The sequence below is a fragment of the Oncorhynchus nerka genome, linkage group LG7 (genome assembly GCF_034236695.1).
Source record: "Oncorhynchus nerka isolate Pitt River linkage group LG7, Oner_Uvic_2.0, whole genome shotgun sequence".
Classification (NCBI taxonomy): Eukaryota; Metazoa; Chordata; class Actinopteri; order Salmoniformes; family Salmonidae; genus Oncorhynchus; species Oncorhynchus nerka.
The window spans coordinates 13495795-13513180 of NC_088402.1; the positions used below are offsets into that span (position 1 = coordinate 13495795).

General features: G+C 47.5%; 1 protein-coding gene across 1 annotated transcript in view; it reads left to right on the forward strand.

Moving 5' to 3' along the window:
* Positions 1-297: 297 nt before the first annotated feature.
* LOC135572390 (adhesive plaque matrix protein-like) overlaps positions 298-17386 on the forward strand; it is a 35233-nt gene continuing 18144 nt past the window's right edge. The window contains exons 1-2 of the mRNA XM_065020083.1: positions 298-306; positions 785-1031. Of these exons, the coding sequence (XP_064876155.1) occupies positions 298-306; positions 785-1031 (256 nt within the window). The remainder of the gene's footprint in view (positions 307-784; positions 1032-17386) is intronic.

Genomic DNA, 17386 nt, shown 5'->3' on the forward strand with positions numbered 1-17386 from the left:
CCCATCTGGCATTGTGTAGACTTTAGTTTTTCAGCACCTACTGTGCTCCTGTGGGTATATTCCACAGCTGCTTTCACTTTGTCCACAGTGGGCTTCATCTCCTTCAGAGCATCTCTTACAATCAGGTTGATTGTGTGGGCAAGACAAGTATGATGATGGGTCCATTTTAACATTTTCATGGCTTTGGTTATGTTAGCTGCATTGTCGCTAACACAACAGACCACTTTTCCATGAGGTGTGTCTGTCGCCGAACTCAAAGCAGTCAGCTTGACATCGAAAAATCTTCAATGAAGTGACATGCAACATGTAAGAAGTGGTTACCCCTTGATGTCCAGCAGTCAGTGGGAAGGCAAACTGCAGTAGCTTTTTGGACTCTTTCCCGCACTGAAGCCTGTGTGCTCTTGTACAGATATGGAATAAGTGATTTTGAAAGGGTTTTCCTGCTTGGAATTGTGTACATTGGATTTAGACTATTGCTATAATTTCTAAAACCTCTGTTCTCCACGATCGAAAATGGCTGGAAATCGGTGGCAATAATTTTAGCCAATGCAATATCAATTTGGCCTTGTTTTGCTATAGACATAGACTTTGGCATAAACTGGTCCATAGAAGACTGCGTTGCTGTGGGTCGCGGAGTAGGCACGACCCATTAGTTAATTAGTGAATGAGTTCATTCTATTAATTTAAATCTTTTGACTATTCATATCTTAATTAAAAAAAATATTTGTATAAATAGATTCGGCTCTTCTGATATGCGAGCCGGCTCCCAACGTTCACCTACAAGAGCCGGCTCCCAACGTTCACCTACAAGAGCCGGCTCCCAACGTTCACCTACAAGAGGCGGCTCCCAACGTTCACCTACAAGAGCCGGCTCCCAACGTTCACCTACAAGAGCCGGCTCCCAACGTTCACCTACAAGAGCCGGCTCCCAACGTTCACCTACAAGAGCCGGCTCCCAACGTTCACCTACAAGAGCCGGCTCCCAACGTTCACCTACAAGAGCCGGCTCCCAACGCTCTTACAGCCGACTCGTTCGCAAACGATCCATCCACTTACAGCCGAGCACCTAATTTACAGGACATGACATTTCTAGGAAGGCCCCCAGTGAAGCCAATGTTTTTCTTCCAGTCTGAGTGAATAGGTTCATTGTAGCTTACTAAGATACATTTATTGGTCTTGAGTCTAGTGCAATTTTTACTGGCTTCATGGGGAAGTAACTTTACACCAGATTTATCTGAAATTGGTCAGCCATATTGAAAACATATTATTAAGGTGTCATGCATGACCATCTCCAGCTTTAAACCTCCATTATAGTAATCAACACTGTGTTGCTTTGTAGTGGTGAGTGGTGAGCTAGATTTCAACAGCTACAGGTTTAAGAAGATACACACGTTTTTTGAAGTTTTTTTTTATTACAGATACTTTTTAAAACAATACATAGTATTGTATGAACTGAACAGAATCCAATCAATTCTCATATTTCCTATTCTTAGTTGTCGTGTGTTTTTGTTATTGATTATTGCCTTTTGGGTTTTTGAGTTTGGAAGAAAGACATTTCGCTGTACTGCATGTGAGATAAAAACTTGAAACATTTTGGAATTTTTTTAGTTCTTTTTTAGTACTTATGCAGTCCCCAATACAAAAATAAATACTTAAACACATGTATTTCTCTCCCAGAAACATTACACTGAAATGCTGTACATTCCCATGAATTCCTAGGAGGCTGTTCCTTATGAGGAGTATCATAATGGTGGATGGTGACTTCAGAATTTTATGGTTGCACATTGAGATTCGTGGTTGTAAGTACGATTCGCAAAATGTTCACAAATGTGTAATAACATCTTGCAAGCTTGTATCATGATGTGTAAAAGATTTTGCGTTTTTTTTATGGGCATATATATACAGTGCATTTGGAAGGTATTCAGACCCCTTGACCTTTTCATCATTTTGTTAAGTTACAGCCTTATTCTAAAATTGATTGAATAAAATATTAATCCTCAGCAATCTACACATAATACCCCATAATGACAAAGCAAAAACAGGTTTTTAGAAATTGTTGCAAATGTATTAAATATAAAAACAGAAATAACTGATTTACATAAGTATTCAGACCCTTTGCTATGAGACTCGAAATTGAGCCCTGGTGCATCCTGTTTCCTTTGATCATCCTGGAGACGTTTTTACAACTTGATTGGAGTCCACCTGTAGTAAATTCAATTGACTGGACATGACTTGGAGAGTCACACACCTGTCTATATAAGGTCCCACAGTTGACAGTGCACGTCAAAGCAAAAACCAAGCCATGAGGTTGAAGGAATTGTCCATAGAGCTCCAAGACAGGATTGTGTTGAGGCACAGATCTGGGGAAGGGTACCAAAACATTTCTGCAGCATTGAAGGCCCCCAAGAACCCAGTGGCCTCCATCATTCTTAAATGGAAGCTGTTTGGAACCCCCAAGAATCTTCCTAGAGCTGGCTGCCTGGCTAAACTGACCAATCAAGGGAGAAAGGCCTTGGTCAGGGAGGTGACCAAGAACCCGATGATCCCTCTGACAGAACTACAAAGTTCCTCTGTGGAGATGGGAGAACCTTCCAGAAGGACAACCATCTCTGCAGCACTCCACCAATCAAGCCTTTATGGTAGTGGCCAGACAGAAGCCACTCCTCAGTAAAAGGAACATGAAGGCCTGCTTGGAGTTTGCCAAAAGGGACTTAAATGACTCTTAGGCCATAAGAAACAAGATTCTCTGGTTTGATGAAACCAAGATTGAACTCTTTGGCCTGAATACAAAGCATCACGTCTGGAGGAAACCTGGCACCATCCCTACGGTGAAGCATGTTGGTGGCAGCATCATGCTGTGGAGATGTTTTTCAGCGGGAGGAACTAGGAGACTAGTCAGGATCAAGGGCCTCATGTTCTTTACCATTTGGCCATCAGATTTGCCACCAATGCTCCTTATAGGACACATCACTGCACTCTATACTCCTCTGTAAACTGGTCATCTCTGTATACCCAACGCAAGACCCACTGGTTGATGCTTATTTATAAAACCCTCTTAGGCCTCACTCCCCCCTATCTGAGATATCTACTGCAGCCCTCATCCTCCACATGCAACACCCGTTCTGCCAGTCACATTCTGTTAAAGGTCCCCAAAGCACACACATCCCTGGGTCGCTCCTCTTTTCAGTTCACTGCAGCTAGCGACTGGAACGACCTGCAAAAAACACTCAAACTGGACAGTTTCATCTCCCATCTCTTCATTCAAAGACTCAATCATGGAGACTCTTACTGACAGTTGTGACATTGCTCATTCTGATAGTTCTTAATTTATTTTAAATTTTATTTTGGAGTTGTGTATAGCCTGTTGCTTAGTATTATTAAGTATTACTCCACTGTTGGAGCCTGTAACATAAGCATTTTGCTGCACCTGCGTATACTGATAAATATGTAAAGCGACCAATAGTATTTTTATTTTTTAAGGATTATTACTGTTTTATCAGGCAGCGACAAAGATGAAGTCAACAAATGTAATCGCTGAATTCACGTTATGTTTGCTATTTCATGCAGCAACAGAATAGAAAGCAGCTAGACAAATGATTTTCTATTGGAATTTCGCATTGTTTCATTTGAGTGATGTCATTCATGCAAAGTAGGCATGCTCATTGATCAAACTGACCTGAAGTATTGCATATTTTTGTAGTTCACATCACGGGTCACTGAAAAGGGTAGGCGAGACTCAATTAATCTGATCTTGTTTAATTATGTGGGCCTAATTCATATAATGCATGTCATAACTAGATACCCAACGATTCGAGCCAAGTCTCCTCATCCACCCTCTAGTGCTCTCTACAGTAACAGTCAAAAGTTGACACACCTATTCATTGAAGGGCTTTTCTTTATTTTTACTATTTTTCTACATTGCAGAATAATATCAAAGACATCAAAACTATAAAATAACACATATAATCCTGTAGTAACCAGCTGGCACATACAGTTGAAGTGGGAAGTTTACATACACTTAGGTTAGAGTAATTAAAACTAGTTTACATACACTTAGGTTGGAGTAATTAAAACTAGTTTACATACACTTAGGTTAGAGTAATTAAAACTAGTTTACATACACTTAGGTTAGAGTCATTAAAACTAGTTTACATACACTTAGGTTAGAGTAATTAAAACTAGTTTACATACACTTAGGTTAGAGTCATTAACACTAGTTTACATACACTTAGGTTGGAGTCATTAAAACTAGTTTACATACACTTAGGTTGGAGTAATTAAAACTAGTTTACATACACTTAGGTTGGAGTAATTAAAACTAGTTTACATACACTTAGGTTGGAGTAATTAAAACTAGTTTACATACACTTAGGTTGGAGTAATTAAAACTAGTTTACATACACTTAGGTTAGAGTCATTAAAACTAGTTTACATACACTTAGGTTGGAGTCATTAAAACTAGTTTACATACACTTAGGTTAGAGTAATTAAAACTAGTTTACATACACTTAGGTTGGAGTCATTAAAACTAGTTTACATACACTTAGGTTGGAGTAATTAAAACTAGTTTACATACACTTAGGTTGGAGTAATTAAAACTAGTTTACATACACTTAGGTTGGAGTCATTAAAACTAGTTTACATACACTTAGGTTGGAGTAATTAAAACTAGTTTACATACACTTAGGTTAGAGTCATTAAAACTAGTTTACGTACACTTAGGTTGGAGTAATTAAAACTAGTTTACATACACTTAGGTTGGAGTAATTAAAACTAGTTTACGTACACTTAGGTTGGAGTAATTAAAACTAGTTTACATACACTTAGGTTGGAGTAATTAAAACTAGTTTACATATACTTAGGTTAGAGTCATTAAAACTAGTTTACATACACTTAGGTTGGAGTAATTAAAACTAGTTTACATACACTTAGGTTAGAGTCATTAAAACTAGTTTACATACACTTAGGTTAGAGTCATTAAAACTAGTTTACATACACTTAGGTTAGAGTCATTAAAACTAGTTTACATACACTTAGGTTGGAGTAATTAAAACTAGTTTACATACACTTAGGTTGGAGTAATTAAAACTAGTTTACATACACTTAGGTTGGAGTAATTAAAACTAGTTTACATACACTTAGGTTAGAGTCATTAAAACTAGTTTACATGCACTTAGGTTAGAGTCATTAAAACTAGTTTACATACACTTAGGTTAGAGTCATTAAAACTAGTTTACATACACTTAGGTTAGAATCATTAAAACTAGTTTACATACACCTAGGTTAGAGTCATTAAAACTAGTTTACATACACTTAGGTTAGAGTCATTAAAACTAGTTTACATACACTTAGGTTGGAGTAATTAAAACTAGTTTACATACACTTAGGTTGGAGTAATTAAAACTAGTTTACATACACTTAGGTTGGACTCATTAAAACTAGTTTACATACACTTAGGTTGGAGTAATTAAAACTATTTTACATACACTTAGGTTGGAGTAATTAAAACTAGTTTACATACACTTAGGTTGGAGTCATTAAAACTAGTTTACATACACTTAGGTTGGAGTAATTAAAACTAGTTTACATACACTTAGGTTGGAGTCATTAAAACTAGTTTACATACACTTAGGTTGGAGTCATTAAAACTAGTTTACATACACTTAGGTTGGAGTCATTAAAACTAGTTTACATACACTTAGGTTAGAGTCATTAAAACTAGTTTACATACACTTAGGTTGGAGTAATTAAAACTAGTTTACATACACTTAGGTTGGAGTCATTAAAACTAGTTTACATACACTTAGGTTGGAGTAATTAAAACTAGTTTACATACACTTAGGTTGGAGTAATTAAAACTAGTTTACATACACTTAGGTTGGAGTCATTAAAACTAGTTTACATACACTTAGGTTGGAGTAATTAAAACTCGTTTTTCAATCCCTCCACAAATGTTTTGTTAACAAACTATAGTTTTGGCAAGTCGGTTAGGACATCTACTTTGTCCATGACACAAGTAATTTTTCCAACAATTGTTTACAGACAGATTATTTCACTTATAATTCACTGTATCACAATTCCAGTGGGTCAGAAGTTTGTGTACACTAAGTTGACTGTGCTTTTAAACAGCTTGGAAAATTCCAGAAAATGTCATGGCTTTAGAAGCTTCTGATAGGCTAATTGACATGGTTTGAGTCAATTGGAGCTGAACCTGTGGATGTATTTCAAGGCCTACCTTCAAACTAAGTGCCTCTTTGCTTGACATCATGGGAAAATCAAAAGAAATCAGCCAAGACCTCAGAAAACAAATTGTAGACCTTCACAAGTCTGGTTCATCCTTGGGAGCAATTTCCAAAGGCCTGAAGGTACCACGTTCATCTGTACAAACAATAATATGCAAGTATAAACACTATGGGACCACGCAGCCGTCATACCGCTCAGGAATGAGACGCGGTCGGTCTCCTAGAGATGAACATACTTTGGTGCAAAAAGTGCAAATCAATCCCAGAACAACAGCAAAGGACCTTGTGAAGATGCTGGAGGAAACGGGTACAAAAGTATCTATATCCACAGTAAAACGAGTCCTGTATTGACATAACCTGAAAGGCTGCTCAGCACGGAAGAAGCCACTGCTCCAAAACCACCATAAAAAAGCCAGACTACGGTTTGCAACAGGACATGGGGACAAAGATTGTACTTTTTGGAGAATTGTCCTCTGGTCTGATGAAACAAAAATAGAACTGTTTGGCCATAATGACCATTGTTATGTTTGGAAGAAAAAGGGTGATGCTTGCAAGCCAAAGAACACCATCCCAACCGTGGCAGCATCATGTTGTGGGGGAGCTTTGCTGCAGGAGGGACTGGTGCACTTCACAAAATAGAGGGCATCATGAGGCAGGAAAATTATGTGAATATATTGAAGCAACATCTCAAGACATCAGTTGGGAAGTTAAAGCTTGGTCGCAAATGGGTCTTCCAAATGGACAATGACTCCAAGCATATTTCCAAAGTTGTGGCAAAATGGCTTAAGGACAACAAAGTCAAGGTATTGGAGTGGCCATCACAAAACCCTGACCTCAATCCTATAGAAAATTTGTGGGCAGAACTGAAAAAAGTGTGTGCGAGCAAGGAGGTCTACAAACCTGACTCAGTTACACCAGCTCTGTCAGGAGGAATGGGACAAAATTATTGTGGGAAGCTTGTGGAAGGCTACTCGAAATGTTTGACCCACGTTAAAACAATTTGAAGGCAATGCTACAAAATACTAATTGAGTGTATGTAAACTTCTGACCCACTGGAAAGGTCATGAATGAAATAAAAACTGAAATGAATCATTCTCTCTACTATTATTCTCTCTACTATTATTTCACATTCTTAAAATAAAGTGGTGATCCTAACTGACCGAAGACTGGGAATTTTTACTACGATTAAAATGTCAGGAATTGTGAAAAACGGAGTTTAAATGTATTTGGCTAAGGTAAACTTCCGACTTCAACTGTACCACCCCTCAATCAATACCATCCTCCACCCCTCACGCCATACCATTCTCCACCCCTCACGCCATACCATTCTCCACCCCTCACGCCATACCATTCTCCACCCCTCACGCCATACCATTCTCCACCCCTCACGCCATACCATTCTCCACCCCTCACGCCATACCATTCTCCACCCCTCACGCCATACCATTCTCCACCCCTCATGCCATACCATTCTCCACCCCTCAAGCCATACCATTCTCCACCCCTCACGCCATACCATTCTCCACCCCTCACGCCATACCATTCTCCACCCCTCACGCCATACCATTCTCCACCCCTCTCACAGTTATCTCCCATACTGGGGCGGCAGGGTAGCCTAGTGGTTAGAGCGTTGGACTAGTAACCGTAAGGTTGCAAGTTCAAATCCCTGAGCTGAGAAGGTACAAATCTGTCGTTCTGCCCCTGAACAGGCAGTTAACCCACTGTTCCTAGGCCGTCATTGAAAATAAGAATTTGTTCTTAACTGACTTGCCTAGTAAAATAAAGGTAAAATAAAATAAAAAAAAGTACTTGACATACTTCTGTACATTATCATTAAGTACAATGCTTTTTAGATTCTGAGAAAGGTTGATTACCAAAAACACTGAGTGTACAAAACACACTATTTCCATGACAGACTGACCAGGTGAAAGCTACTTAAATCTGTGTAGATGAAGGGGAGGAGACGGGTTAAAGAAGGATTTTTAAGCCTTGAGACAAGGATTGTGTATGTGTGATTTGATTTGATTTGTGCCAATCAGAGGTTGAATGGGCCAGACAAAAGATTTAAGTGCCTTTGAACAGGGTATGGTAATATTTAGCAGCCGCTTTTATCCAAAGCGACTTAAAGTCATACATGCATACATTTTAAGTATGGATGGTCCCAGGAATCAAACCCACTACCCTGGTGTTACAAGTGCCAAGCTCTACCAACTGTGCTACAAAGGACCATGGTAGGTCACAGGAGGTCGGTGGCACCTTAATTCGGGAGGACAGGTTTGTGGTAATGGCTGGAGTAGAATCAGTGGAATGGTATCAAATACATGGTACCATCCCATTCACTTCTTTCTAGCCATTATTATGAGCCATCCTCCCTTCAGCAGCCTCCACTGTAGTAGGTGCAAGGTACACTGGTTTGAGTGTGTCAAGAACTGCAACGCTGCTGGGTTTTTCACACTCAACAGTTTCCCATGTGTAACAATAATGGTCCACCACCCAAAGGACATCCAGCCAATTTGACACAACTGTGGGAAGCAATGGAGTCAACATGGGCCAGCATCCTTGTGGAGGGCTTTCCACACCCTGTAGAGTCAACATGGGCCAGCATCCCTGTGGAGGGCTTTCCACACCTTGTAGAGTCAACATGGGCCAGCATCCCTGTGGAGGGCTTTCCACACCCTGTAGAGTCAACATGGGCCAGCATCCTTGTGGAGGGCTTTCCACACCTTGTAGAGTCAACATGGGCCAGCATCCCTGTGGAGGGCTTTCCACACCTTGTAGAGTCCACATGGGCCAGCATCCCTGTGGAACAGTTAGGACACCTTGTAGAGTCCACATGGGCCAGCATCCCTGTGGAACAGTTAGGACACCTTGTAGAGTCCACATGGGCCAGCATCCCTGTGGAACAGTTTGGACACCTTGTAGAGTCCACATGGGCCAGCATCCCTGTGGAACAGTTAGGACACCTTGTAGAGTCCACATGGGCCAGCATCCCTGTGGAACAGTTAGGACACCTTGTAGAGTCCACATGGGCCAGCATCCCTGTGGAACAGTTAGGACACCTTGTAGAGTCCACATGGGCCAGCATCCCTGTGGAACAGTTAGGACACCTTGTAGAGTCCACATGGGCCAGCATCCCTGTGGAACAGTTAGGACACCTTGTAGAGTCCACATGGGCCAGCATCCTTGTGGAGGGCTTTCCACACCCTGTAGAGTCAACATGGGCCAGCATCCTTGTGGAACGCTTTCGACACCCTGTAGAGTCAACATGGGCCAGCATCCTTGTGGAGGGCTTTCCACACCCTGTAGAGTCAACATGGGCCAGCATCCCTGTGGAGGGCTTTCCACACCCTGTAGAGTCAACATGGGCCAGCATCCCTGTGGAGGGCTTTCCACACCCTGTAGAGTCAACATGGGCCAGCATCCTTGTGGAGGGCTTTCGACACCTTGTAGAGTCAACATGGGCCAGCATCCTTGTGGAGGGCTTTCCACACCCTGTAGAGTCAACATGGGCCAGCATCCCTGTGGAGGGCTTTCCACACCCTGTAGAGTCAACATGGGCCAGCATCCCTGTGGAGGGCTTTCCACACCCTGTAGAATCCACATGGGCCAGCATCCTTGTGGAGGGCTTTCCACACCCTGTAGAGTCAACATGGGCCAGCATCCCTGTGGAGGGCTTTCCACACCCTGTAGAATCCACATGGGCCAGCATCCCTGTGGAGGGCTTTCCACACCCTGTAGAGTCAACATGGGTCAGCATCCCTGTGGAGGGCTTTCCACACCCTGTAGAATCAACATGGGCCAGCATCCTTGTGGAGGGCTTTCCACACCTTGTAGAGTCAACATGGGCCAGCATCCCTGTGGAGGGCTTTCCACACCCTGTAGAGTCAACATGGGCCAGCATCCCTGTGGAGGGCTTTCCACACCCTGTAGAATCAACATGGGCCAGCATCCTTGTGGAGGGCTTTCCACACCTTGTAGAGTCAACATGGGCCAGCATCCCTGTGGAGGGCTTTCCACACCCTGTAGAGTCAACATGGGCCAGCATCCTTGTGGAGGGCTTTCCACACCCTGTAGAGTCAACATGGGCCAGCATCCCTGTGGACGGCTTTCCACACCCTGTAGAGTCAACATGGGCCAGTATCCCTGTGGAGGGCTTTCCACACCCTGTAGAGTCAACATGGGCCAGCATCCCTGTGGAGGGCTTTCCACACCCTGTAGAATCCACATGGGCCAGCATCCCTGTGGAGGGCTTTCCACACCCTGTAGAGTCAACATGGGCCAGCATCCTTGTGGAGGGTGTCGCTCTGGATAAGAGCGTCTGCTAAATGACTTAAATGTAAATGTTAAATGTGAGGGCTTTCCACACCCTGTAGAATCAACATGGGCCAGCATCCCTGTGGAGGGCTTTCCACACCCTGTAGAATCAACATGGGCCAGCATCCTTGTGGAGGGCTTTCCACACCCTGTAGAGTCAACATGGGCCAGCATCCTTGTGGAGGGCTTTCGACACCCTGTAGAGTCAACATGGGCCAGCATCCTTGTGGAGGGCTTTCCACACCCTGTAGAGTCAACATGGGCCAGCATCCTTGTGGAGGGCTTTCCACACCCTATAGAGTCAACATGGGCCAGCATCCTTGTGGAGGGCTTTCCACACCCTGTAGAGTCAACATGGGCCAGCATCCTTGTGGAAGGCTTTCCACACCCTGTAGAGTCCACATGGGCCAGCATCCCTGTGGAGGGCTTTCCACACCCTGTAGAGTCAACATGGGCCAGCATCCCTGTGGAGGGCTTTCCACACCCTGTAGAGTCCACATGGGCCAGCATCCCTGTGGAGGGCTTTCCACACCCTGTAGAATCAACATGGGCCAGCATCCCTGTGGAGGGCTTTCCACACCCTGTAGAATCAACATGGGCCAGCATCCTTGTGGAGGGCTTTCCACACCCTGTAGAGTCAACATGGGCCAGCATCCTTGTGGAGGGCTTTCGACACCCTGTAGATTCCACATGGGCCAGCATCCCTGTGGAACAGTTAGGACACCTTGTAGAGTCCACATGGGCCAGCATCCCTGTGGAACAGTTAGGACACCTTGTAGAGTCCACATGGGCCAGCATCCCTGTGGAACAGTTAGGACACCTTGTAGAGTCCACATGGGCCAGCATCCCTGTGGAACAGTTAGGACACCTTGTAGAGTCCACATGGGCCAGCATCCTTGTGGAACAGTTAGGACACCTTGTAGAGTCAACATGGGCCAGCATCCTTGTGGAGGGCTTTCCACACCCTGTAGAGTCAACATGGGCCAGCATCCTTGTGGAACGCTTTCGACACCCTGTAGAGTCAACATGGGCCAGCATCCTTGTGGAGGGCTTTCCACACCCTGTAGAGTCAACATGGGCCAGCATCCCTGTGGAGGGCTTTCCACACCCTGTAGAGTCAACATGGGCCAGCATCCCTGTGGAGGGCTTTCCACACCCTGTAGAGTCAACATGGGCCAGCATCCTTGTGGAGGGCTTTCGACACCTTGTAGAGTCAACATGGGCCAGCATCCTTGTGGAGGGCTTTCCACACCCTGTAGAGTCAACATGGGCCAGCATCCCTGTGGAGGGCTTTCCACACCCTGTAGAGTCAACATGGGCCAGCATCCCTGTGGAGGGCTTTCCACACCCTGTAGAATCCACATGGGCCAGCATCCTTGTGGAGGGCTTTCCACACCCTGTAGAGTCAACATGGGCCAGCATCCCTGTGGAGGGCTTTCCACACCCTGTAGAATCCACATGGGCCAGCATCCCTGTGGAGGGCTTTCCACACCCTGTAGAGTCAACATGGGCCAGCATCCCTGTGGAGGGCTTTCCACACCCTGTAGAATCAACATGGGCCAGCATCCTTGTGGAGGGCTTTCCACACCTTGTAGAGTCAACATGGGCCAGCATCCCTGTGGAGGGCTTTCCACACCCTGTAGAGTCAACATGGGCCAGCATCCCTGTGGAGGGCTTTCCACACCCTGTAGAATCAACATGGGCCAGCATCCTTGTGGAGGGCTTTCCACACCTTGTAGAGTCAACATGGGCCAGCATCCCTGTGGAGGGCTTTCCACACCCTGTAGAGTCAACATGGGCCAGCATCCTTGTGGAGGGCTTTCCACACCCTGTAGAGTCAACATGGGCCAGCATCCCTGTGGACGGCTTTCCACACCCTGTAGAGTCAACATGGGCCAGTATCCCTGTGGAGGGCTTTCCACACCCTGTAGAGTCAACATGGGCCAGCATCCCTGTGGAGGGCTTTCCACACCCTGTAGAATCCACATGGGCCAGCATCCCTGTGGAGGGCTTTCCACACCCTGTAGAGTCAACATGGGCCAGCATCCTTGTGGAGGGCTTTCCACACCCTGTAGAATCAACATGGGCCAGCATCCCTGTGGAGGGCTTTCCACACCCTGTAGAATCAACATGGGCCAGCATCCTTGTGGAGGGCTTTCCACACCCTGTAGAGTCAACATGGGCCAGCATCCTTGTGGAGGGCTTTCGACACCCTGTAGAGTCAACATGGGCCAGCATCCTTGTGGAGGGCTTTCCACACCCTGTAGAGTCAACATGGGCCAGCATCCCTGTGGACGGCTTTCCACACCCTGTAGAGTCAACATGGGCCAGTATCCCTGTGGAGGGCTTTCCACACCCTGTAGAGTCAACATGGGCCAGCATCCCTGTGGAGGGCTTTCCACACCCTGTAGAATCCACATGGGCCAGCATCCCTGTGGAGGGCTTTCCACACCCTGTAGAGTCAACATGGGCCAGCATCCTTGTGGAGGGCTTTCCACACCCTGTAGAATCAACATGGGCCAGCATCCCTGTGGAGGGCTTTCCACACCCTGTAGAATCAACATGGGCCAGCATCCTTGTGGAGGGCTTTCCACACCCTGTAGAGTCAACATGGGCCAGCATCCTTGTGGAGGGCTTTCGACACCCTGTAGAGTCAACATGGGCCAGCATCCTTGTGGAGGGCTTTCCACACCCTGTAGAGTCAACATGGGCCAGCATCCTTGTGGAGGGCTTTCCACACCCTATAGAGTCAACATGGGCCAGCATCCTTGTGGAGGGCTTTCCACACCCTGTAGAGTCAACATGGGCCAGCATCCTTGTGGAAGGCTTTCCACACCCTGTAGAGTCCACATGGGCCAGCATCCCTGTGGAGGGCTTTCCACACCCTGTAGAGTCAACATGGGCCAGCATCCCTGTGGAGGGCTTTCCACACCCTGTAGAGTCCACATGGGCCAGCATCCCTGTGGAGGGCTTTCCACACCCTGTAGAATCAACATGGGCCAGCATCCCTGTGGAGGGCTTTCCACACCCTGTAGAATCAACATGGGCCAGCATCCTTGTGGAGGGCTTTCCACACCCTGTAGAGTCAACATGGGCCAGCATCCTTGTGGAGGGCTTTCGACACCCTGTAGATTCCACATGGGCCAGCATCCCTGTGGAACAGTTAGGACACCTTGTAGAGTCCACATGGGCCAGCATCCCTGTGGAACAGTTAGGACACCTTGTAGTCCACATGGGCCAGCATCCCTGTGGAACAGTTAGGACACCTTGTAGAGTCCACATGGGCCAGCATCCCTGTGGAACAGTTAGGACACCTTGTAGAGTCCACATGGGCCAGCATCCTTGTGGAACAGTTAGGACACCTTGTAGAGTCAACATGGGCCAGCATCCTTGTGGAGGGCTTTCCACACCCTGTAGAGTCAACATGGGCCAGCATCCTTGTGGAACGCTTTCGACACCCTGTAGAGTCAACATGGGCCAGCATCCTTGTGGAGGGCTTTCCACACCCTGTAGAGTCAACATGGGCCAGCATCCCTGTGGAGGGCTTTCCACACCCTGTAGAGTCAACATGGGCCAGCATCCCTGTGGAGGGCTTTCCACACCCTGTAGAGTCAACATGGGCCAGCATCCTTGTGGAGGGCTTTCGACACCTTGTAGAGTCAACATGGGCCAGCATCCTTGTGGAGGGCTTTCCACACCCTGTAGAGTCAACATGGGCCAGCATCCCTGTGGAGGGCTTTCCACACCCTGTAGAGTCAACATGGGCCAGCATCCCTGTGGAGGGCTTTCCACACCCTGTAGAATCCACATGGGCCAGCATCCTTGTGGAGGGCTTTCCACACCCTGTAGAGTCAACATGGGCCAGCATCCCTGTGGAGGGCTTTCCACACCCTGTAGAATCCACATGGGCCAGCATCCCTGTGGAGGGCTTTCCACACCCTGTAGAGTCAACATGGGCCAGCATCCCTGTGGAGGGCTTTCCACACCCTGTAGAATCAACATGGGCCAGCATCCTTGTGGAGGGCTTTCCACACCTTGTAGAGTCAACATGGGCCAGCATCCCTGTGGAGGGCTTTCCACACCCTGTAGAGTCAACATGGGCCAGCATCCCTGTGGAGGGCTTTCCACACCCTGTAGAATCAACATGGGCCAGCATCCTTGTGGAGGGCTTTCCACACCTTGTAGAGTCAACATGGGCCAGCATCCCTGTGGAGGGCTTTCCACACCCTGTAGAGTCAACATGGGCCAGCATCCTTGTGGAGGGCTTTCCACACCCTGTAGAGTCAACATGGGCCAGCATCCCTGTGGACGGCTTTCCACACCCTGTAGAGTCAACATGGGCCAGTATCCCTGTGGAGGGCTTTCCACACCCTGTAGAGTCAACATGGGCCAGCATCCCTGTGGAGGGCTTTCCACACCCTGTAGAATCCACATGGGCCAGCATCCCTGTGGAGGGCTTTCCACACCCTGTAGAGTCAACATGGGCCAGCATCCTTGTGGAGGGCTTTCCACACCCTGTAGAATCAACATGGGCCAGCATCCCTGTGGAGGGCTTTCCACACCCTGTAGAATCAACATGGGCCAGCATCCTTGTGGAGGGCTTTCCACACCCTGTAGAGTCAACATGGGCCAGCATCCTTGTGGAGGGCTTTCGACACCCTGTAGAGTCAACATGGGCCAGCATCCTTGTGGAGGGCTTTCCACACCCTGTAGAGTCAACATGGGCCAGCATCCTTGTGGAGGGCTTTCCACACCCTGTAGAGTCAACATGGGCCAGCATCCTTGTGGAGGGCTTTCCACACCCTGTAGAGTCAACATGGGCCAGCATCCTTGTGGAAGGCTTTCCACACCCTGTAGAGTCCACATGGGCCAGCATCCCTGTGGAGGGCTTTCCACACCCTGTAGAGTCAACATGGGCCAGCATCCCTGTGGAGGGCTTTCCACACCCTGTAGAGTCCACATGGGCCAGCATCCCTGTGGAGGGCTTTCCACACCCTGTAGAATCAACATGGGCCAGCATCCCTGTGGAGGGCTTTCCACACCCTGTAGAATCAACATGGGCCAGCATCCTTGTGGAGGGCTTTCCACACCCTGTAGAGTCAACATGGGCCAGCATCCTTGTGGAGGGCTTTCGACACCCTGTAGATTCCACATGGGCCAGCATCCCTGTGGAACAGTTAGGACACCTTGTAGAGTCCACATGGGCCAGCATCCCTGTGGAACAGTTAGGACACCTTGTAGAGTCCACATGGGCCAGCATCCCTGTGGAACAGTTAGGACACCTTGTAGAGTCCACATGGGCCAGCATCCCTGTGGAACAGTTAGGACACCTTGTAGAGTCCACATGGGCCAGCATCCTTGTGGAACAGTTAGGACACCTTGTAGAGTCAACATGGGCCAGCATCCTTGTGGAGGGCTTTCCACACCCTGTAGAGTCAACATGGGCCAGCATCCTTGTGGAACGCTTTCGACACCCTGTAGAGTCAACATGGGCCAGCATCCTTGTGGAGGGCTTTCCACACCCTGTAGAGTCAACATGGGCCAGCATCCCTGTGGAGGGCTTTCCACACCCTGTAGAGTCAACATGGGCCAGCATCCCTGTGGAGGGCTTTCCACACCCTGTAGAGTCAACATGGGCCAGCATCCTTGTGGAGGGCTTTCGACACCTTGTAGAGTCAACATGGGCCAGCATCCTTGTGGAGGGCTTTCCACACCCTGTAGAGTCAACATGGGCCAGCATGCCTGTGGAGGGCTTTCCACACCCTGTAGAATCCACATGGGCCAGCATCCTTGAGGAGGGCTTTCCACACCCTGTAGAGTCAACATGGGCCAGCATCCCTGTGGAGGGCTTTCCACACCCTGTAGAGTCAACATGGGCCAGCATCCCTGTGGAGGGCTTTCCACACCCTGTAGAATCCACATGGGCCAGCATCCCTGTGGAGGGCTTTCCACACCCTGTAGAGTCAACATGGGCCAGCATCCCTGTGGAGGGCTTTCCACACCCTGTAGAATCAACATGGGCCAGCATCCCTGTGGAGGGCTTTCCACACCCTGTAGAATCAACATGGGCCAGCATCCTTGTGGAGGGCTTTCCACACCCTGTAGAGTCAACATGGGCCAGCATCCTTGTGGAGGGCTTTCCACACCCTGTAGAGTCAACATGGGCCAGCATCCTTGTGGAGGGCTTTCGACACCCTGTAGAGTCAACATGGGCCAGCATCCTTGTGGAGCGCTTTCCACACCCTGTAGAGTCAACATGGGCCAGCATCCTTGTGGAGGGCTTTCCACACCCTGTAGAGTCAACATGGGCCAGCATCCTTGTGGAGGGCTTTCCACACCCTGTAGAGTCAACATGGACCAGCATCCTTGTGGAGGGCTTTCCACACCCTGTAGAGTCAACATGGGCCAGCATCCCTGTGGAGGGCTTTCCACACCCTGTAGAGTCAACATGGGCCAGCATCCCTGTGGAGGGCTTTCCACACCCTGTAGAGTCCACATGGGCCAGCATCCCTGTGGAGGGCTTTCCACACCCTGTAGAATCAACATGGGCCAGCATCCCTGTGGAGGGCTTTCCGCACCCTGTAGAATCAACATGGGCGAGCATCCTTGTGGAGGGCTTTCGACACCTTGTAGAGTCAACATGGGCCAGCATCCTTGTGGAGGGCTTTCCACACCCTGTAGAGTCAACATGGGCCAGCATCCCTGTGGAGGGCTTTCCACACCCTGTAGAATCAACATGGGCCAGCATCCTTGTGGAGGGCTTTCCACACCTTGTAGAGTCAACATGGGCCAGCATCCCTGTGGAGGGCTTTCCACACCCTGTAGAGTCA